Source organism: Plecotus auritus (assembly GCF_963455305.1).
Source record: "Plecotus auritus genome assembly, chromosome: 1".
In the NCBI taxonomy this organism is placed as follows: Eukaryota; Metazoa; Chordata; class Mammalia; order Chiroptera; family Vespertilionidae; genus Plecotus; species Plecotus auritus.
The window spans coordinates 174,876,736-174,900,665 of record NC_137770.1 but is presented as its reverse complement, the minus strand read 5'-3'; the positions used below and the strand labels follow the sequence as shown (position 1 = coordinate 174,900,665).

The window sequence follows — 23,930 nt, the reverse complement described above, 5'->3', positions numbered from 1 at the left end:
GAGCATGTGCTACAAGCTGGCAATGATAAGCCCCTCTCTCAGCCAAAAAGATACAGCCCACACTCGTGGAGCTTATTGGTTTATGTAGAAACAGGTTTTAATCCAAGAGTCACACAAATAAAGGTGAACTTTAAACAGAAATGAGTGCTAAGGAGGATAGGTATGCAACGTTAGGAGCTTGGATGTTAGGGGAAATGGGCACAGCTGAGGGATGAGGACTGGCCTCAAAGAAGAGGAAAGAGGAAAAGAAAGAGGCAGAACCTTGCTGCAGAGAGGACAACATGTGGTGAGAGGAGAAGGCCCGAGCACAGAGAACTGGGAGCCCCAGGAGAGAGGCTGGGGAGAGGCGAGACCTGGGAAGGTTTTTCTGTCCAACCTAAAGGCCACTGGAAGGCACAGAAGTTTTTAAGCTAAAGGGTGACGGGACCAGATTTGTATTTCTAAAAGACAACTCTGACTACGGAAAGGAGAATGGAGTGCAGGGAGCCAGAATGGATTTAGGGACACCATTTAGCAGCTATTAAAATCTTCCAAGCAAGAGACACCGTTAGCTGTGAGCAGATAAAGAAATGTACATCTCATTCAGGAATCAGACCACTGGGACCACAGTGAGGACTGCAGGCAAATACGCTCTAAAGAAACTAAGAATCTCACACACAAAGCAGCAATGGGGTCAACTCAAAATGACCAAAAAATACAGTCTGAATGCAGTAGTCTAACACTAAGTCAGAGGGGATGCAATAGAAAAACAGACCAGAGAACTGTGCTTTATGTCAGTCAAGCTATCTGCAATTAGGCTCAGGATCTCCAGCCAAGATCCTTGCAAAAACATCAATCTTGTCTCAACCAAAGAAAGCGATTTATCTACCTCTAGGCCTGGATTGCTGGCACAGAGTGGAATTAAGTCACTTGAGTAAGCATTCACAGATATGTTGAGTTATTGTACAAAATCAGTGTTGTGGAGCAACTTCTAGAAAGTTCAGTAATGATGAAGCAGCCAAGAAGTGAAATCTCAGTAGAAACTAATCTGAGAGCAATACCAATGATCAATCCATGCCCCCCATCAGCACGGAAAGTAACCTTTACATTTGTTTCAGAGTTTCTGAATCTGAACTCTTTTAAATCACCCCAAGTTTCCAAATAATGCCCCACCAACCAAGCTATAAGTGGCCTATGACACAACATCCAGTCCCTGACCCTGTAGCAGTTACACCTGAGGCTCAGAAAGACAAGAAATCTCTGTCTTCATCTCAGATTCCTGCAAAAGCAGCCACTGCTTTATGGGCTGTGTGAGAAGGGAGCACAAGAGGAAGACTGAGGAGGCCCTCATCACACCAATGAGTAACAACGGGGGAAGCGGGGTCCTGGTCACCCCCAGACATTTCAGGAGCTGCTGACCAAGCACAAGCATCAACTGGCAACCACCATGGACACTCCACTCTGGGTGGCGGCCACATTCTGGAAACCCCAGAACCTGAAGCAAAGTCTGGGCCATTTCTGAAGCCAAAGAACCTGGAACATCCTGACATTACCCCCAGGGACTTGCCTCCTCATGAATGGCATTAAAGGAGGGGTTCACTCAAGAAGTTTGGGACTGGAATCACTTTCCTTGGATCCATATTTATAAAGTAGAGTGAAGAGGAAAAAAGTAAAACAGAATTCTGAAGCAGAAACAAAATATCAGTATATAACAGAGAAAGTAGTCAAGTCATCTCTTTCAGGTAAAAATGACCACTTTTTTTTATAGGACAAAGCTATAACCTATTGAAACAGTCATACTCCAGCTTAGTTAGATCGAATCCAAAAGACAACTAGATATTTTACTGATGTTCTTCATATAGATGGCCTGCATTGTCTTTTTCTCCATGGTGAATTTAAGCTTCTTTTCAGAAAAAAGAAATCTGATGGCTGTCAAATTATTTACATTGTTACACATTTTTTCCCAATTTTTGTTAACATACATTATAACTCATTTACATTTATAATTTTGCATTCTGCTCTCACTTAATTTTCACATAGGTATATTTCCTTGTGCTGGCACTTTCTATATATTTCTGTGCTTTAAACGGTTATGTAGTGATACCATAATTTGAATCATTCTCCAAATATTAGGCCAGTTTTTTTTCTTTAAATAAAAAAGCAAAGAACATTTTATGTCCCAATTAATTTCTTCACTTCCTGCACTGCCTCTTTTGATAACATGACAAATTTTAAACTCCTGGTTCCATATTGCTATATTATGATCCAGTCAAGAGGTTGCCATAAACTGGTGGCCTCCAGGCTAAACTTAGCCCCACATGGGTTTTAATTGGCCCACATGCAGGTGTTTCATGTTTCTTGTTGTTGATGTTGTCATTGTTTAATGTCTTAAGGCAGGGCCTCTACAATCTGTTTTGCCACAATTCCCAATAATCATACTCTCATCCATTCAAAATTACCTGCCTATATACATTTGAGTTTTCAGTCCCTAAACTATTCCAATTTTCAGAACTCCCTGCAATAATTATTTATTTCTGTTCCCAAGTTCCTTGCTGTAATTTACCTTTTGTAATTTAATAGGTAAATATGAATAATCCTTTAAATTTTTAAATTAAAAAAATTTTAATGCAAGCAGAGCTTCTAACCCTTGCAAGCTCTAACTGGTGGCCTATCATACCGTAACCTAGTGCGAAGGGGAGAAATCAAGACCCTTGAGTACTCCGGGCTCTGCATGGTGCAGTACACTCAACGGACAGATGGTGCCATGCCAATAACATGGACCTGGGTTTACCCAAACCAATGGGTGCCTGTCAGGACTAATGAATGGCATGTTTGTTCAAAAAAAATGCACAAGGCCACTCCCCACTATTCTTCTAAGGGAAGTTGTATAATCCTAGGTCTCTGGACTCTCTCTGGAACTGACTCTTTCTCTTTAAAATTGTACCTATATTTGTACACTCATGCACACTTTCCTAAAGAGGGCAATCTTTACATATTTAAAGATAAATGCTTAGCCATTTCCAAGGTTACTCAGTCCCAATGTTAGCAGACAAATCTTATTTTAGTTTCAAAAATATGCCTATATTCAGCAGCTTGCCTGATTACTTATGAAATCGGTCTCCTTAGAGAAACAGATGGTATGGTAAAAAGAAATTGGACCAGGACACCAAGACCTAAGGTTCCAGTTCCAGCTCTGCTCTGTGATGGAGGTTACCAGCTGTCTACAAAAACCCATCCTCCCCTTCCTTCTGAGTAACAGATTTGTAGGTGAACTGCATGTTCCAGAATTACACTCCAACTCTTGGAACTAGAAGTAGCCATGTGGCTAAGTTCTCCTGACAGATGTGATTTATATCCTTTATATAATTACTTAAAGTTATCTTGACAATAAGAATCTTCCAAGAAAGCCATTGTCCTAAACTAAGATATAATTCACACAATACATTAAATTTATTGGAGTGACATTAGTTAATAATAAAATTATATATGTTTCAAGTGTACAATATACATCATCTGTACATTGCATTGTGTGTTTACTACCCAAAGTCCAATCTCCCTCCACCATATATTTGACCCCCTTTATCCTTTACTACCTGCTCCCACTGTTGTCTGCATCCATCTGTGAGTTTCTGTTTCTCTTGTTTGTTCATTTGTTGCTTTCAGTTTTCTATCCCACATGTGAGCGAAATCATATGGTTCTTGACTTTTTCTGTCTGACTTATTTCGCTTAGCATGATAGTCTCAAATCTATCCATGCTATAGCAAACAGAAGTATTTCATCTTTTCTTATGGCTGAGTAGTATTCCATTACTTATATCTACCACATCTTCTTTATTCAATGATCTATTAAGGGACACTGGTTGTTTCTATGTCTTGGCCTCCGTATAGTTACTGGCTGTGCATTACCTAATTCCAGCAGATTTCATCACCCCAAAAACAAACAATGTACTGGCTAACAGTCACTCCTCTTTCTTCCCTCTTCTTTGTTTCTGGAAACACTAATCCACTTTGTTTCTATGGATTTGCCTATTCTGAACATTTTATAAAGTGGGATAATGCAATATGTGACCTTTTGTGACTGGCTTCCTTCACTTACCATGTTTTCAAGGTTCATCCATGGTGTATGTATCAGTATTTTATTCCTTTTTATTGCTGAATAACATCTCATTGTGTGGATATGTACCACATTTTTCTTATCCATTCATCAGTTGATACATGTTTGGACTGTTTTAGCTTTTTTGCTATTATGAACAATGCTATGAACATTTATGTACAAGCTTTTGTGTCAACACATGTTTTCCATTTTCTAAGATATATACCTAAGAGTAAAATTTCTGGGTCCTATGATAATTCAATATTTAACTATTTGAAAAACTTTTCCACAAGAGTTGTACCATTTTACATTCCCACCAGCAACATATAGGGTCCAATTTCTCCACATCCTTACTGTGATGGTTAACTTTCTGTGTAATGTGACTGAATTAAAGAATGCCCAAATAGCTGGTAAAACATTATTTCTGAGTGTGTCTGTGAGGATGTTTCTGGTGATTCAATAGATTGAGTAAAGAAGATCCATCCTCACCAATGTCAATGGGCATCATCCAATCAGTTGAGGGCCTAAATAGGCAGAGAAAGGGCGAATTCTCTCTCTCTTGTTAAATTGGGGCATCCAACTTCTCCTGCCCTCAGACATTGGAGCCCCTGGGCTGGTTCTCAGGCCTTCAAATTCCAGGACTTGCACCAATGGCCTCTCAGATCTCAGGCCTTCAGACTCAAACTGAATTACATCACTGGCTTTCCTGGTTTCCCATCTTGCACATGGCAGATTGTAGCACTTCTTAGCCTCCATAACCACGTGAGTCAATAACTATAATAAATCTCCATATATACTAGTATTTTACTTTCGTTTTTTAATTCTAGATATCTCACTATCTATGTACCTCACTGTGGTTTTGATTTGCATTTCCTTAGTGACTAATGATAATGAGCATCTTTTCATGTACTTACTGGTCATTTTCTTTGGAGAAATACCTATTCAAATCTCTTACCCATTTTTAATTGGGATGTCTTTTTCATTATTGTGCTGGATTTTTTAAATGATTTTTCTTCATCTATTGAGATGATTATATGGTTATTTTTTTTTTTTTTGCTTTATTCTATTAACAGGTGTTTGACTTTCATATAATGAGCCATTGTTGCATTCCTGGGATGAATCGCAGTTGATTATGGTACATAAAATTTTTATATGCTGCTAGATTTGGATTGCTAGTATTTTGTCTTGAGTCAGATTTCATAGCTTGTATCTAGGAATTTGTCCATTTCATCTAGGTGATATGACTTATTGTCATGCAATTGTTTATAGTATCCCCTTATTGCCCTTTTAGTTCTGTAAGGTCAATAGTAATGCTTCCTTTTCATTCCTGCTTTAGTAATTTGAGTCTTCTCTCTTTTTTTTTCCCTTGGCCAGTCTGGCTAAAGATTTTTTATTTTGCTGATCTTTTCAAAGAACTAACTTTTGGTTTTGTTGATTTTCTCTATTATTCCAATAAGACCTTTTTTTAATGTACCAAATTTCTGATGTCTGCTCTATTTATCTGCTGAAAATAGATGTTTTAATTCAACCAAACACCTCAGTAGTTATAGAATTCCTCTTATCCCAATTGTGATGGGATATAATTTTAAAAGTAGAAACCTGCTCCATTTATTGCCCTGAGAATTTGGACAAAATACTTAGTCTTTCTGAGCCTCTGTTTTCTCACATAATAAATGGAAATAGTAACACAGATGTCTGGAGATGTTAGAATTACATGAGAAGGCATATACAAAGCACCTCATCGCCTGGGGCCAAGCATTTAGTAGACACTCAAAGAATGCTGATCATCTGCTTGCCTGCTAAATTACCAGTACATGATGCATATAAATATAATATACTAGTATGTAATAGACTATGTTAGTAATCTCACCTTCATTCCTCTCCTTTATCCACCCTACCCCCTTCTTAAAAGCTCAGCATGGCCTGGATCTTCCATCATGTCTCAGTGATGTTTACCAAACAAATAACTATTCCAGGGTAGCAACTGTCATCAACACCTGGGCCCACTGAGGCAGAGCCTGCCCTTTGTTCTTCTTGTGATCAAGTTACTTGCATCATGGGAAGAAAAAATGGACCCCTAAAGAATATGAATCTCTCAAGGATATCCCCAAGCATCTAGCCCTCATTACACACTCAATAAGTATGTAAAAGAATAAATAAAATCACTAGAGGGGATATAAGCTAAGGGGTTAGTAAAGACTGTCACTAGCCCAGCTTCCTCTCTAAGAGCCTAGTAAGAGGCCAAGCTGCAGAGTAAGTCACTTAACAGTTAGTTTAGATGTGTCGGGGTAGCTAATCAGTCCTCAGCTAAGCAGTGAGGTATGTGTGACACAGCTGACGAGGGTGTGCCTGGGTATGTAGGCTATGCAGAATACAACACAACAGCATGTGGTAGAAGAATGAAAGGTGAGGAAAGATTCCTTTGGAATATTAGAAGAATTAAAGAGGTAAAAGCCTCCCAGGATACCTGTGCAGTTTATAAGATAAAGAGAAGATAGGGAAGCATCTACTAGTAAATATGAAGAAACTTACTACACAGCTTCCTCAGCTAAGATTTTTTTGAAAGTTGTGAAAAATAGCCCTAGCCGGTTTGGCTCAGTGGATAGAGTGTTGATCTGCAGACTGAAGGGTCCCAGGTTCGATTCCTGATCAGGGCATATGCCTGGGTTTCAGGCTCGATCCCCAGTGGGGGGCATGCAGGAGACAGCCGGTCAATGATTCTCTCTCATCATTTATGTTTCTATCTCTCTATTCCTCTTTGAAATCAATAAAAATATATTTTTAAAATAAAGGAAGTTATGGGAAATAATGCTTAATAGAATGTTTTGGAAAAGTGGCACACAGGCCAGTACCCTGTTCTTCAGAACAGTATGGCAGTCTGTGAGGAAAAGGACAAGGGGGTCAGTGGGAACAAAGAAAATGGACTACAGAAGGTTTTAGTACACGGTTATAGATGACTGTTCTAAAATCAAGCTAGCAAGGGGGGAAACACTTTTTACCCCAACCTTCCCTGTCTGTGTCTTTCAGTCAAGAAAATCCAACACTAAAAAACAAAAAATCCTACTTGGCATTTTTTTTTTCATCTTAGATCCCATCTAATATAGCAGAAAGTCCCAAGGCGGAACCAACAAAGATAGGTCCAGTTGTGAGCCAAAGCCTGATGGAACATTAGTGCTCAATTGTCAGACAAAACCATCACCAACAAAAACCAGCAACACAGAATTACACTTGCCCACCCAGTTCCTAACTACCTCAAATGCTAACGATTTCAGAAAGAATTATTTCTGTCAGTTCTCTGAATATGTTTTTGAGGAAACAGAATAAAATATCAGTCAAAAAATGAACAGCTGGGAGGAGGAAAGCCAGCATGAAAAACAACAGCTGAAAAGGTTCACACACACACACACACACACACACACACACACACACACACACGGATAATCTTGTTTCATATATTAAAACTGAGAGACTTGCCGAAACCGGTTTGGCTCAGTGGATAGAGCGTCGGCCTGCGGACTGAAGGGTCCCGGGTTCGATTCCGGTCAAGGGCATGTACCTTGGTTGCGGGCACATCTCCAGTGGGAGGCGTGCAGGAGGCAGCTGATCGATGTTTCTCTCTCATCGATGTTTCTAGCTCTCTATCCCTCTCCCTTCCTCTCTGTGAAATATCAATAAAATATATTAAAAAAAAAAACTGAGAGACTTTTATAAAATATTGCTTACAAAAAGCTAATAAAAATGAAATGTAACACTTTCAAAGGGTCAGACATCAACCTTATCTTTATACTTGTGTTCTGTGAGGTAATTTCATAAATTACACATCACAATGGCAACACTTCCCTAATTGATGAGATTATTATTGAAACTTTGAAATACTCTTAACCAGTTTTTTGCCTTTTGACAAAGGGTATTCTTTTGGCTTACAGTTTTCTGCTTCAGTTTCTATCTAAGGCTTTGCATTTTCATTCGGGGAAAAACTGATGAGGGTGAGCAGGAGTTTAGATAAAAATTGGTACATTTTTGGTGCTAAGATGCAAAAATGGAAATGTGATCACATTTGACAAAAAACTTGTGATCTATTTCAGATCAACTCAGATGACTGGGGGTAGGCTCTTACCTTTCTTCTCAGAACTTGAAATGGCAAAACAGCAAATAACCAAGCAGTGGCTTTAATATAATTTCACATAGTTAACAGTTTCATGAAATTTTAGCCAATAAAAAAAGTAAAATGGAAACATTCAAATGAAATTATTATCCAAAATTCAGTTCAACCGTTTTGTAAAAAGTTAAGCATAAATTTCCTACATAACTCAGAAATTTCCCTCATATATTTCTACCTTAGAGAAATTAAAATACATGCACAAAGATCTGTATGTAAGTACTCATAGCAGAATTATCATAACAGTCAAAGGTTAGTAATAATCCAAATGTCCCTCAACTGATGAGTAGGTGAATAAAAGATGGCATATTCATTCAAGAGAATACCATCTAGCAAGAAGGAGGAATGAGGTATAGATATACACTGTATCATGGAAGAACTTCAAACACATTATGGTCAGTAAAAAAAGCCAAATGCAAAAAGATCATGTATTATATGATTCCAGTTACACGGAATACTGAAAAAAGTAAAATCTGTAGAGATAGAAAGCAGATTAAGGTTTGCCTGGGGATGAAGGGGGAACAGGAGAGTGAGTGCAAAGAGGCACAAGGAATCCTTTTGAGATGTAAGAAATGTTCCAAAACTGGAACCTGGGACAGTTACAAGACTTGATAAATACAGTAAAAATCACTTCATTGTACACGTAACATGAGTGACTTTTACGGTCTGTCAATTATATTTCAATAGAGCTGTTTTAGAAAAAGTCCAGGAAGGTGCAAATGTAACATACACAGATCATAAGTGTACAACTCAGTGACTTTAACACATGCACACACCATGTAACCGGCACCCAGATCAAGATATAACCGTTTGAGCACTCATGACAGTTTCCTTGTACCCTTTCCTATTCGTAGTGCACCATCCCTTCCCGAGAGTGGGTATCACTAATTTGCTCTCTATCATCTTAATTCATTTTGTCTATATTGAAACTTCAGAGTTTCTTTTGTTCAACATAATGCCTGTGAGATTCATCCAAGTTGATGCTAATATCAGTAGTTCCTTGTTTTTTTTTTATTGCTGTGGAGTATTTGCTGTATAAATATACCACCATTGGCTTATAAATTCTTCTGTTAAAGAATATTTAGGTCAATGGTCGGCAAACTCATTAGTCAACAGAGCCAAATATCAACAGTATGATTGAAATTTCTTTTGAGAGCCACATTTTTAAAAAAATATATATTTTATTGATTTTTTACAGAGAGGAAGGGAGAGGATAGAGAGTTAGAAACATCAATCAGCTGCCTCCTGCACACCCCCCACTGGGGATGTGCCTGCAACCAAGGTACATGCCCTTGACCGGAATCGAACCTGGGACCCTTCAGTCCGAAGGCCGATGCTCTATTCACTGAGCCAAACCAGTCAGGGCTTGAGAGCCACATTTTTTAAACTTAAACTTCTTCTAACGCCACTTCTTCAAAATAGACACGCCCAGGCCGTGGTATTTTGTGGAAGAGCCACACTCAAGGGGCCAAAGAGCCGCATGTGGCTCGCGAGCCGCAGTTTGCCAACCACGGATTTAGGTTGTTTCCAGTTTGGGGGTATTATAAATAAAGTTGCTATGAACACTTATTTTAGATGTCTGTTGACAGACATATGCACTCATTTTTCTAGGGTATATAGCTAGAACTAGAAATGCTGAATCAAAGAGTAAGCAAATGTTTAGCTTGGGTAGAAACTGCCATAACATTTCCCAAAGTGGTTAAACAAATTTCCACTCCTACTAACAATGTCTACAAGTTTCAAAAAAAAGTTTCAGCTGTCCTACCTCCTCACCAACAGTTGGTAATGTCAATCTTTTTAATTTTAGCCATTGTGCTAAAATTACACTGTGAGTAGAGGTACCCGGCATGGCTTTAATTTGCATTTCCTTGATTAAGAATGGAATTGAGCAGACTTTTTTATACTTTCTGTCCATTTGAATATCTTCTTTGGTGAAGTGCCTATTTGAAGCTTTTGTCCATTTTTTAATAGGTTATCTGTCTTTTTCTTATTGCTTTATAGAAGTCCTTTATTGTATAATATGCAAATCTTTTATCAGGTATATGTATTAAAAATATTGTTCCCCAATCCGTGGCTAACCTTTTCTCTATCTTAATGGTGCTATCGATATACAAATGTCCATGTTAATGAAGTCCAATTTATCATTATTTTCTTTCACAGTTATAGTTTTTATGTCCTGTTTAAGAAATCTTTCCCTATGCCAAGATATTGAAATATTCTCTTATGTTTTCTCCTAGAAGACTTATTGTACTACCTTTCACAGTGGAATCTTTAATCACTGATCAAATTACTTTTTGTCTAGTGTGTCACAGTTCATTTATTTTCCCCTAAAGATACCCACCATCTATAGCACAGTTCACTGATAAGACTATCCCTTCCCACAAGATTGCAGTGGTATCATGTCCTTAAGTCAGGTGACTATATTATACATGAGTCTGTTTCTTGACTCTATTATGTCCCATTGTTCCACTTTATCCTTGGGAAATGCTACTGTCTTAATTACTGGAACATTATAGTAATCCTGAGCTGGGAAACATTTTAATGCATACATTTTTGTAGAACTTTCTGAGCTATTCTTGTAAGAGAGACAAATGCCAAAAATTAACTATTTCAAATCTTACATTTCACCATACATCTATTTTGAAGATCAACTCCTTAATCAGTAAAATAAAACATAGTTTTCACCACATACCAGTAGGTTTACAAAACTTACATGATCTCTTATGTTACATGATCTCTTTTGAACTCCGGATGAGAATGCCTTACCTGGGTAAGGTAAATGGTATCTTTGAATTCACGTAATGGATCTGTGCTGTGCGGGAGTTTGAAATGAAGTCCAGCCTGAAAAAGCATTTCACGGTTACCATTTTCATGATGCTGTCGATGACTTGAAAAGTTGCTGTTGTAAGACCAGTCCACTTCAGATGAAACCTTTTGAGTAAAGAATAAGAGATACGAATTGGGAAATTAGGAGTACTTTTCTACACATTTCTGATAAACTCTATACACTAGAATAATATCACAGATGCTTTTTTCATCACATTTGTTGGTGGTGAAAGACCAGCCTTGTACAAAATTGAATCACAAAACCAGGATTTGGCACCTATACCCTCCCTTATTCAAACCTCGGAAATTACAATGTGATATTTCCATTGAAGGTCTTATCAAAATATTATTCCTTTTATAAACATTAGTTATGTGTATTTTTTTATCTAAAAAAAATTTAATCCCCACATGAGGATATGTTTTTATTGATTTTAGAGAGAGAGGAAAAGAGAAAGAGAAACATCCATGTGAGAGTGAAACATCGATTGGTTGTCTCCCACACACACCCAACTGGGGATCAAACCCACAATCTGGGTGAGTGCCCTGACCCAGAATCAAACACACGACCTTTCAATGTATGGGATGACGCTCCAACCAACTGAGTCACACTGGCCACGGCTAGTTATGTGTATTTTTAAATGTCATTTTATCTATTTAAGTAAGTAAATTGTCAAAACTGAATAATGAACTGAAATCAACATTTTGTTAACTGTCAATTCTTTAACAGGAACGAAATATCACTCTTAGGATGGCAAATGCTTTAGCACTTGCTCATCTGTTTCTCAGTGATTACTAAATGTATTTGAAATGTTTAATTTTGATATAGTTGAAGATACAAACCAAAAAGTGATACTCCTTTCCCCTAAAGTAAATCTTTTTTAAAAAGACAGACACAACTTACAGGATCTTTCCCTTCGATAAGCTATTATCAGGTCAAAGTAAAACAAAATAATAACAGCAACAACAACAACAAAAAAAACAAACAAACATGTTAGTAGTATCTTTTTACAGAAAAAGCACAAGCAAAAATTCTGGCTTCTAGGCCTATGATTTAATGTACTATTAGCATTTGATAAAGATATAAGATAACTGCTGATACATCTGAAAATATCAGAGTTTTAATCCAAGTTACACAGAGTTTGAAAAAACATATTCCACCCATCCGCAAAAAACCCTAAAAATTAACAAGTTTAATCCCTGTTTATAAAATATGATTTATCACCCTGGCCAGTGTTGCTCAGTGGTTGAGCGTGGACCCATGAAACTGGAGGTCACAGCTCAAATCCCAATCAGAGCACATGCCCAGGTTGCAGGCTCGATCCCCAGTGGGAGGCGTGCAGGAGGCAACTAACCAATGATTCTCTCTCATCATTGATGTTTCTATGTTTGTCTCTCTCCCTTCTTTTCTCTGAAATGAATAAAAACATTTAAAAAAAGAATACAGCAATTTAAAAATCATTTTTAAATAAAATATGACTTATAATCCCCAGTAATCATGCATTGCTCAGACCAATCACCTTAAAAAGAAAAAGTTATTCTTTAGGCATTTATTTATACCAAACATAAGTAATGTACAGTAGCCATATTTAATGTGGAAGTTTTTCCAAATTTTATATAATTTAGAGAACATGAATTACTCCTGTTATTTATTTAAAATAGAAATATTAGTATTACAGTCATCTGCACACAGCTGAGATGCACATATCAATAATATTATTTTTTTAAATATATTTTATTGATTTTTTTACAGAGAGGAAGGAAGAGGGATAGAGAGTTAGAAACATCGATGAGAGAGAAACATCGATCAGCTGCCTCTTGCACACCTCCTACTGGGGATGTGCCCGCAACCAAGTTACATGCCCTTGACCGGAATCGAACCTGGGACCCTTCAGTCCGCAGGCCGACGCTCTATCCACTGAGCCAAACCGGTTTGGGCAATAATATTATTATTTTTTTTAAATATATTTTATTGATTTATTACAGAGAGGAACGGAGAGGGACAGAGAGTTAGAAACATCGATGAGAGAGAAACATCGATCAGTTGCCTCCTGCCCACCTCCCACTGGGGATGTGCCCGCAACCAAGGCACATGCCCTTGACCGGAATCGAACCCGGGACCCTTCAGTCGGCAGGCCGACGCTCTATCCACTGAGCCAAACCGGTCTCGGCTAATATTATTTTTTTAATGTTTCTTCCTTTTTAAAGTCTGAAACACACCTCTGGCCTCTCAACCCTCTCTCTGATTGGTAATGATTTGAATGTATCCCATAATCAGTAACCCTATTCTTCTGTTATGTGGGTCCTACCTTCTGGTAGTTGTGTTTTGGAAGTCTTGTATATTTCATCTATAACAATGTTACCAGAAAGAATTAGCAAGTGCCAGGTAAGGTTCTAATTGCTTTTAAGAATATTAACTCATTTACTCCTCATAACAACCATACGAGTAGACACTATTATCATCCTATTTAACAGATGGGAAAATCAAGCACAGAAAGGTTAAGTAATTTGCCCAAGATCCAAAGCTAATGTGTGCAGTCTAGTTCCAGCCTCTAGGTTTTTAAACCTAGATGCATCTGAAGAAAATAAAACAATCATATGGCCACACTGGCCATGATGAATAGTAACAATAGCTTACATTTTATGGGCTCTAACTATGTGGCAAGAACTAAGGCTTCAATTATTAATTAACTTAATCTTTGTACATGATTACATGCACATATGCACACACACACACACACACACACACACACTCCTAATAGGTTATTTACTACTACTAACCCCAATTTACCAGTAAGAACATGATTAAATAATTTGCCCAAGGCGATGCAGCTAGTGTGGGCAGTGCTAAGATTCAGATCCAGATCTGTTTATTCCAAAGCTCAAGCTTTTAATCACTGTGCAATATTGATAACTGCCTGTTAAAAACATGATTATTTTACAAAGAATTAATGTATCCCAAACTAGAGAGAGACATTTTAATATTTTTTCTTGGATACACCAGAAAAGATCTAAGTAAAAGAACCAACTTTTTATGTAAAGTTATTCTTTTGGTTTCTTTTATTTTCACAATTACCTATTCAAATCCTCAACTAAGCAATATCACTTGAAAAGAGGTAATGACTAATAAAGGAATCATAATGAACAGAACTTCTCATCTTTCCCTATTTTAAAATACAGTGTTGAGTATCTTTGAACATCATCAGACAACACAAAAACATGGCAATTTTATTATTTTCAGGAGGTGGAATAGAAATGCTTATACATTTGAAAAGAATGGTTAGCCCAGCTGGTGTGGCTCAGTAACAAGAGGTCACTGGTTCAATTCCCATTCAGGGCACATGCCCAGCTTGCAAGCTCAAACCCCAGTGGATAGAGGAGGCAGCTGATTGATGATTTTCCTCTCTCATTGATGTTTCTGCCTTTCTATCCTCCTCCCTTCCTCTCTCTCTAAAAAAAAAAAGAAAGAAAAGAAAATCAATAAAAAATAAAGAAAAAGGTGCCAAAACCGGTTTGGCTCAGTGGATAGAGCGTCAGCCTGCGGACTGAAAGGTCCCGGGTTCGATTCCGGTCAAGGGCATGTAACTTGGTTGCGGGCACATCCCCAGTAGGAGGTGTGCAGGAGGCAGCTGATCGATGTTTCTCTCTCATCGATGTTTCTGACTATCTATCCCTCTTCCTTCCTCTCTGTAAAAAATCAATAAAATATATATAAAAAAATATTAAAAAAAAATAAAGAAAAAGGTTTAGCAATTTCTAAATCTCACCTCCCTGAAATGTAGTGAAAAGAAAGTGATCAGTTTTGGAGTCTGATAATAAGTTTGAATTACTATGTAGGAATATAGTTACTCTCACTCTCCACTGCCTTGGTTTCCTCCTGGGCCTCAGTCAAAGTAGAAGAGGGTGAATTACTGTTAAATAAAACAGTAAGTACCTGAAATCAACATTTCATTCCTTCTTTCCTATTCTCAGTACTTGTTTCTGCCTAAGTCAGAATACTGGGATACAGCACTTCATCCTCCTTCATTTTGGAATATTATTATTCCCAAAAGATCAGCCCCCCAATGTGAGAGTAATAAAACTAAGTTTATAACACTATTATGAAAGCTACAAATACAATATTACTTTGATATCTAGAAGCAAATACATTTGTGTTCAGGCGGTGAAATTGAAATTGTTTTAAAACTTTGTGGTTACGTTACACAAGTGATGGGGGAGTGGGTTAAGAACTACATGATCATTTCAATAGATGAATAGAAAGCATTAGACCAGCAGTTCTCAACCTGTGGGTCGCGACCCCTTTGGGGGTCAAACAACCCTTTCATAGGGGTCGCCTAAGACCATCAGAAAACACAGATATTTACATTACGATTCATAACAGTAGCAAAATTACAGTTATGAAGTAGCAACGAAAATAATTTTATGGTTGGGGGTCACCACAACATGAGGAACTGTATTAAAGGGTCGCGGCATTAGGAAGGTTGAGAACCACTGCATTAGACAAAATCCAAAACCCTTTCATGACATAAACATTTAACAAACTAGGAGTAAAAGGGAACTGCCTCAACCTGATAAAGGGCATCTATGAAACACCTACAGTTAACATCATACTAAATGGTGAAAGACTGAAAGCTTTCTCCCTGGAAAGGAATGGGACAAGGATGTCTGATCTTACCACTTCTATTCTACATTGTAGAAGAGGTCCCAGCCAGAGCAATTAGGCAAGAAAATTAAATAAAAGGCATCCAGATTGCAAAGGAAGAAATACAACTATTTCTATCTGCAGATGACATGCTCTTTTATACAGAAATCCCTAAAAAATTTTAGAAAAAAAAAACTATTAGAGTTAATAAATGAGTTCTGTAAGGTTGCAGAATGTAAGTTCGATAAACAAAAAAAAACAATTGTATCTTTATAACACTAAACAATTTCATTTACAATAGCACCAAAAAAGAATAAAATAGGAATAAATTTAACCAAAGAAGTATAAGACTTGTACACCAAAAATGACAAAATTAGCCTAGCAGGAGAGGCTCAGTTGGTTGAGCATCATGCTGTGCACCAAAAAGTTGCCAGTTCAATTCCCAGGCAGGGCCTACACCTGGGTTGCGGTTTCGATACCCAGTCAGGGCACATACAGAAGGCAACTGATCCATTCATTCTTTCTCTCTCTCTCTCTCTCTCTCTCTCTCTCTCTCTCTCTCTCTCTCTCTCTCTCTCTCTCGTCTTTCCCTTCCTCTCTCTAAGAATGTCCTCATGTGAAGATTTAAAAAAACCTACAAAATTAAAGAAGATATCACATGTTCCTGCATCAGAAGACAATATTGTTATGATGGCAATACTTTGCAAACTGATCTACAGACTCAACACAATCCCTATCAAAATCCCAGCTGGCTTTTTGCAGAAACTGTCAAGGTGATCCTAAAATTCATATAGAAATGCAAAACACCCACAACAGTCAAAACATCTTGAAAGAAGAACAAAGTTGGTGGACTCATACTTCCTGCTTTCAAAACTTACTACAAAGCTGCAGTAATCATGACAGTGCATCCTGCCATAAAATAGACACACAAATCAATGGAACAAAACTGAAAATCCAAAAAGAAATCTTAACATTTGAGCCAATTGATTTTTGACAAAGGGGTCAATAGAATTCATTGAGGGAAGGAATAATCCTATCTAATAAAGAGGGGATATGCTAACTGACCATCACTCCATTACAAAGATGGCTGCACCCACAGCTGAGGCCAAGTTCCCTTATGAAGCCTTAACGAGCAATCAACAGGAACCTGAGGCTATGCCCTCCACCGTTCCCATGGGGATTGACAGGGGACCTCAGGCTGTGCCCCTCACACTGGTGTCAGGCCAGGGGACCTCAGGCCATGACCCCCACCCCAGCGCCAGGCCAGGGGACCTGAGACTACACCCCCTGCCCGGTGGGGCTTAACAAGGGTGAGACTAGCCAATGGGGGGCCAGGTCTGGGTCTCACGCGATTTTAAGGCGCATGTGGGTGGGCAGGGACTTGACTCTGGGTCCCCCGTGTTTTTTTTTTATTTAATAAATCGTTATTGTTCAGATTATTACAATTGTTCCTCTTTTTTCCCCCCATAGCTCCCCTCCTCCGGTTCCCACCCCACCCTCTGCCCTTACCCCCCACCACTGTCCTCATCCATAGGTGTACGATTTTTGTCCAGTCTCTTCCCACACCCCCCCACCCTTTTCCCCCTGAGAATTATCAGTCCACTCCCTTTCTATGCCCCTGATTCTATTATATTCACCAGTTTATTCTGTTCATCAGATTTTTTTTATTCACTTGATTTTTAGATTCACTTGATGATAGATATGTATTTGTTGTTCATAATTTTTATCTTTACCTTTTTCTTCTTCTTCCTCTTCTTAAAGAATACCTTTCAGCATTTCATATAATACTGGTTTGGTGGTGATGAACTCCTTTAGCTTTTTCTTGTCTGTGAAGCTCTTTATCTGACCTTCAATTCTGAATGATAGCTTTGCTGGGTAGAGTAATCTTGGTTGTAGGTTCTTGCTATTCATCACTTTGAATATTTCTTGCCACTCCCATCTGGCCTGCATAGTTTCTGTTGAGAAATCAGCTGACAATCGTATGGGTGCTCCCTTGTAGGTAATTATTTTTCTCTTGCTGCTTTTAATATTCTCTCTTTGTCTTTTGCTCTTGGTATTTTAATTATGATGTGTCTTGGTGTGGTGTGGTCCTCTTTGGATTCCTTTTGTTAGGGGTTCTGTGCACTTCCTGGACTTGTAAGTCTATTTCTTTCACCAGGTGGGGGAAGTTTTCGATCATTACTTCTTCAAGTAGGTTTTCAGTATCTTGCTCTCTCTCTTCTTCTGGCACCCCCATAATTCGGATGTTGGTACGCTTGAAGTTGTACCAGAAGCTTCTTGCACTATCTTCAACTTTTTGGATTCTTTTTTCTTTTTGCTTTACTGGTTGAGTGTTTTTTGCTTCTTTGTATTTCAAATCTTTGATTCTTGCGTTCCTCTAGTCTGCTATTGGGTCTCTGTATAATATTTTTTATTTCAGTAAGTGTATGCTTAATTTCTAGTTGGTCCTTTTTCATATCCTCAAGGGTCTCGCTAAATTTATTGGCCGTTTCTAGAAAATTCTTGAAAAACCTTATAACCGTGGTTTTGAACTCTATATCCAGTCGTTAGCTTTCCTCCATTTCTTTCATTTGTGACCTGTTTCTTTGTCTCTGCATTTTGGCTGCTTCCCTGAGTTGATAGAGTGGCTTTGTGTGCTAGGTGTCCTATAGGGCCCAGTGGCTCAGCCTCCTCAGTTACCTGAGATGGACACTCTTGGTGCACCCCTTTGTGGACTGTGTGCACAGTCTTGTTGTAGTTAAGCCTTGATTGTTGTCGGTATCACTGGGAGGAATTGACCTCCAGGTCAACTGGCTGTGAGGATCAGCTGTGTCTATGCTGGGAGAACTTCTGTGCTGGAGACACCCTTATGAGGCAAGACTTGCAAAAGCCTCTGTGCTCAGCTTGGATGGCGCAGAGTCTCAGGGCAGAGCAGACAGCATTTGTTTCCCATCAGCCCTGCCCTAAGAGGCCCCTGTGTCTCAGTGTCCCATGGTAATCGCTGCTAGCACCTCTGAGAGAAAGCCGCCCTCACGTTCCGCCCGCTGCCAGACAGTAAAGTTTCTCCCCAAATGAGTCTGGGTCCACAGAGTCTTGTCCGGAACTGGAGTTCAGTGCAGTCGGGTGCTTTAGTCTCCCTCCCTCTTGAGAAAGCCAGCCGCACACTCAGTTGCCAGTCCTCTCCACGTGTGCATCTCAGTACCTCTGCCTCCTGCAGCTCCTCTGAGTCTCAGTGTGCTTTTCTCTTTCCTTCTAGTTGTAGAATTTCCACTCAGCCAGCCTTCCTGTGGTTCTGGATGATGTCCGTTTTGTCTTTTAGTTGTAGTTTTGAAATTGTTGTGCGAGGCAGCAGTTTAGGTGTTTACCTATGCCACCATCTTGGTTTCTCCTGGGTCCCCCTTTTAATGTGCATAAATTTCATGCACTGGGCCACTAGTGTTGTCAATAAATAGTGTTGGGTCAATTGGCCATCACATCCAAAGAATGAACCTAGACACCTACGTCACACCATACAGGATAATAGGTCACAGACCTAAATTTAAAAGCTAAAACTAGAAGACAACATTGAAATAATCCCTTTGTAATCTACATTAGGCAATGGTTTCTTAGATTCAACATTAAAAGCACAAAAGACAAAAGAGAAGATTGATAAGTAAAACTTCAATTTGAATATACATTTCTCCAAGGAAGATATTTAAATAAACACCAAGCACATGAAAACATGATCAAATGATTAGCCAAAGAAATGCAAATTTTCTATAAATATAAATGTCCAGGGAAATGCCAAAAAAAAAAAAAAAAGAGGAAATGGGAAATGACAAGTATTTATTGGCAAGAATGTGGAGAAACTGAAACCCTCATACACTGTTGGTAGGAATGTAAAATGGTGAACTGCTATGGAAAACAGTTTGGTAGTTCCTTGGAATGTTAAACAGTCAACATATGACCCAGAAACTCCACTCCTAGGTATAACTTAGTAGATGTTCACACAAAAACAGGTATTCAAATGTTCACAGCACATTATTCATAACTAGAGGCACGGTGCACAAAATTCGTGCACGGGGGGGGGGGGGGGGGGGGGGGGCGCTGTCCCTCAGCCCAGCCTGCACCCTCTTCAATTGGGCCTAAATGGGCAGTCAGACATCCTCTCACAATCCAGGACTGCTGGCTCCCAATGGCTCGCCTGCCTGCCTGCCTGCCTGATTGCCCCTAACCGCTTCTGCCTGATCACCCCCTAACCGCTCCCTTGCCAGCCTGATTGACGCCTAACTGCTTCCCTGCGGCCCAATTGCTCCTAACTGCCCTCCCCTGCTGGCCTGGTCACCCCCAACTGCCCTCCCCTGCTGGCCTGGTCACCCCTAACTGCCCTCCCCTACAGGCCTGGTCCCCCCCAACTGCCCTTCCCTGCAGGCCTGGTCACCCCTAACTGCCCTCCCCTGCTGGCCTGGTCACTCCCAACTGCCTTCCCCTGCAGGCCTGGATCCCCCAAGTGCCCTCCCCTGCTGGCCTAGTCACTCCCAACTGCCCTCCCCTGCAGGCCTGGTTCCCCCCAACTGCCCTCTCCTGCAGGCCTGGTCATCCCTAACTGCCCTCCCCTGCAGGCCTGGTTTCCCCCAACTGCCCTCCCCTGCAGGCCTGGTCACCCCTAACTGCCCTCCCCTGCTGGCCTGGTTGCTCCCAACTGCCCTCCCCTGCAGGCCTGGATCCCCCAATTGCCCTCCCCTGGAGGCCTGGTCCCCCCTCAACTGCCCTCCCTGCAGGCCTGGTCACCCCCAAATGCCATCCCCTGCAGGACTTGTGACCCCCAACTGCCCTCCTCTGCCAGCCCAGTCACCCCTAACTGCCCTCCCCTGCAGGTCTGATCTCCTCCAACTGCCCTCCCTTGCAGGCCTGGTCCCTCCCAACTGCCCTCCCCTGCTGGCCTGATCACCCACAACTGCCCTCCCCTACCGGCCATCTTGTGGCGGCCATCTTGTGTCCACATGGGGGCAGCCATCTTTGACCACATGGGGGCACCATCTTGTGTATTGGAGTGATGGTCAATTTGCATATTACCTCTTTATTATATAGGATAGCACAAAAGTGGGACTAACACAAATATACATTAAATAATAAATGGATAAACAGAATATAGTATATCCATGCAATAGAATATTATTCAGCAATAAAAAAGAGTGAAATACTAATAAATCATACAACATGGATGGACCTTGAAAATTTTTGCTAGGTGAAAGAAGCCAGTCTCAAATGATCACATATTTTATGATTCCAATTACATGAAATGTGCAGAACAAGCAAATATATAGAAATGCAAAAGTAAGTAGTGGTGCCTACAGCTGGGATGGGAGTGTCAGAGAGAGTTGGGAGTGACTGCTACAGGTACAGAGTTTCCTTGGAGGTGATGAAAACATTCTAAAATTAGATCATGTTGATGGCTGCACAACTCTGGGAATATACTGAAAACCATTAAAGTGCACACATTATATGGTCAGAGAATTACATCTCACTAATGTTTTTAAAAGAACACACAACCTAACTCTCAGGTAGAATTTAGGTCTGAAGAAGGCCTGAAGAAGTCTGGATTTCAGAAGTCAGGACTTCAGAAACAGTTTTCTGACCCTTATTTCACAGAAGAAGAAACTGAGGCACAGAGAGGGGGGTTACATGATTTGGTTAAGATCATGTAGCAAGTTAGTGGCAGAGCCATTATGAGAATTCCAGTGCCTTAACTTTGGGACCAACATGACCACTTTCCCCACTACTCCTAGGGCGGCTCTTGGAGATGAGGATTGAGCTGTCTCCACAGTCACTCACTCAAGATGATGACTCTATATTGGACACAGAATAGAGAGGAAAATGAAGAAAGAAAAAAGAATAGGAAAAAAATAAATTTAGTAGTTGATACACAATATTTAAAACCCTGGGCATGAATGAGATTCTCTAGGTAGAAAAATAAAAAAAGATTGAGCACCAAAGATCATTGAGATTTCATGTTGGGTAATGTAGGCGGAGCCAACACTGGGGATGAGAAGGAGCAGATGGTGGACTAGGACCTAATTAGGAGAATGGGGACCAGGGAAGCCAAGAGAGAAACGTGCTTCAAGAAGGACAGAGTGCCTCTCTGTGGGGAATGCTGCTGAGGACAGTAAGACAATGACAATAAAGAAAGGCTCATTTTGGATATGGTATTCGAACACATTGGTTAGTCATTTAGGGGTGGCAGCTAACACAGGGTGGGGTGAAGTCTGAATAAGAAGTGGGGAAGCGAGGACAGAGCATGAAGTTTGCTCTTTCAGAAAGTCTGGCCACATTGGAAGCTGAGAAATAGGGTGATACCTAGAAGGAGACGGGGTTGGGTCAAGAGAGCTTTGCTTTTTAACAAAACAACTAGTGGCCCGATGCCGAAGATTCGTGCAAGAATGGGCCTTCCTTCCCCTGGCTCCTGGCACCACCTTCATTCCGGCCGGAGCCACCTTTTCACTCTGGAGCCACCTTTCTGCCTTCCCACGCTGCCCAGAGGCCCGGAGCAGGTGGGGCAGTGCGGAACACCTGCGTCGTCGCTATGTCCCGCCCCCGGCTGCTCAGCACCTGTGTATGCAAATTAACCCTCCATCTTTGTTGGGTTAATTTGCATACTTACTCCTGATGGACTGCTGGGTGTCACGAAGGTATGGTCAATTTGCATCTTACTCTTTTATTAGTGTAGGTATTGAATGTCAACTGTAATTGAAAAATAAAAATAAAATAGGAACTTGAAAAAAATAAACAAAATAAAAGAACACATATAACTCTAAAACTGAATCCATCTGTGAAACTGAATCATTAGGAACAGAGAAAGTGAAATGCCATACTGATAATCAAATACACCAACATGAAGAAAAAGGATGAGGAAGAAGAGGGGGAAGTGAAAGAGGAGAGAAAAGAAGTGAATGACCTGATGGGATAACATTAGACAAAGACTTATTTATCACATTCATTTATCTTACTGTGATAAACTTTCCAGTTCTGAATATCTGTAAATAATTTTTTAAGTTGTATGATATACAGAAAGTAGCAAGTGGAAGTTATTTTCATGTGTAATAATAAATCAGGCTTAAGCAGCCACTGGCTCCCATTTTATTATTAAAAGCAATATAGAAAAACTATCCCCAAAATGATGACTACAAGAATTTAGCTCCCCAAAGGTTAAAAAAAAAATGTTATCTTCTTCCTAAAATGTGATTTACAATAAGAAGTAGATTTCATTTTGTTTTCTGAACCACTATTGAGCAAGTGACATATGCCCTAGCCTCCCACCATTCTGAACCACTGGGAAATCAAAGATGGCTTACCTTTTCTAATGTACTGAAGGAAGGCCAGGACTGATATCCATATTCAGATGCAAATCGAGCTTTTGGGAAAATGTTCCAATCCCAGCAATCACTGGTATAGTCATAAAAATGTACATCCCCAAAATTATTGTTATATGGGTCAGCAGAGAGCCAGCCTTCTTCAATGGATTTGACCCCATTTGTAGGACTGGATGTAATAAAAGGACGAGTCGTGTCTGCCTGAGTTCAGAAACAAAATGGTTTAAAGGATAAGGTATAATTTACTTCTTCAAATATACTATCAAGACCCAGAAATGCCAAGCAGCCAATAGCAATGTAATAGAAACACTTACCTTCTTCCACATTAAACAACCACCAGCACCTCTCTACTATTTGCCAATCCTTTCTGTCTATATATATATATAAAAGCCTAAGCAACCAGTCGCTATGACATGCACTGACCACCAGGAGGCAGACGCTCAACGCAGGAGCTGCCTCCTGGTGGTAAGTGCACTCCCACAGTGGGAGGGCTGCTGCTCAGCTGACCGGGATGAGCGGGAGCGGCTCCTCCTCCTGATCCCCACAGGCCATGGCCAGGGCCTCTAGTCCTTTCGTAATTGACACTTAGCTTGTTCCTCACAGCAGCTGTTCCTAATCTTTTTCTATCATGTCTTCATCAACCTTACCTTCTCCCATGATGAGTAATGTACAGGCTAGTGCAGAATATCTCAACCTTGGCACTAATGACATTTGGAGTCTGATAATTTGTGTGTGTGTGTGTGTGTGTGTGTGTGTGTGTGTGTGTGTGTGTGTGTGTTGGGGGTGTCCTATGCATTCTAGGATGTTTAGTAGCATTCCAGGCTTCTACCCACTAGATGCTAGTAGTGCCCTCCTCCCCCACCGCCAAAGAAAAAGATCAATAGACATCGCCAAATGTCCCCTGTC

The 23,930-nt window shown here is 40.0% G+C and overlaps 1 protein-coding gene across 7 annotated transcripts in view; it reads right to left on the bottom strand.

Moving 5' to 3' along the window:
• Positions 1 to 23,930, bottom strand: part of MANBA (mannosidase beta) — a 132,225-nt gene that overhangs the window by 8,683 nt on the left and 99,612 nt on the right. For all 7 annotated transcript variants that reach the window (XM_080687649.1, XM_080687650.1, XM_080687653.1 and 4 more), the window contains 2 exons: positions 23,007 to 23,225; positions 10,998 to 11,162 (listed from right to left, as the gene is read on the bottom strand). In XM_080687649.1, coding sequence (XP_080543775.1) covers positions 10,998 to 11,162; positions 23,007 to 23,225 — 384 coding nt within the window. The remainder of the gene's footprint in view (positions 1 to 10,997; positions 11,163 to 23,006; positions 23,226 to 23,930) is intronic.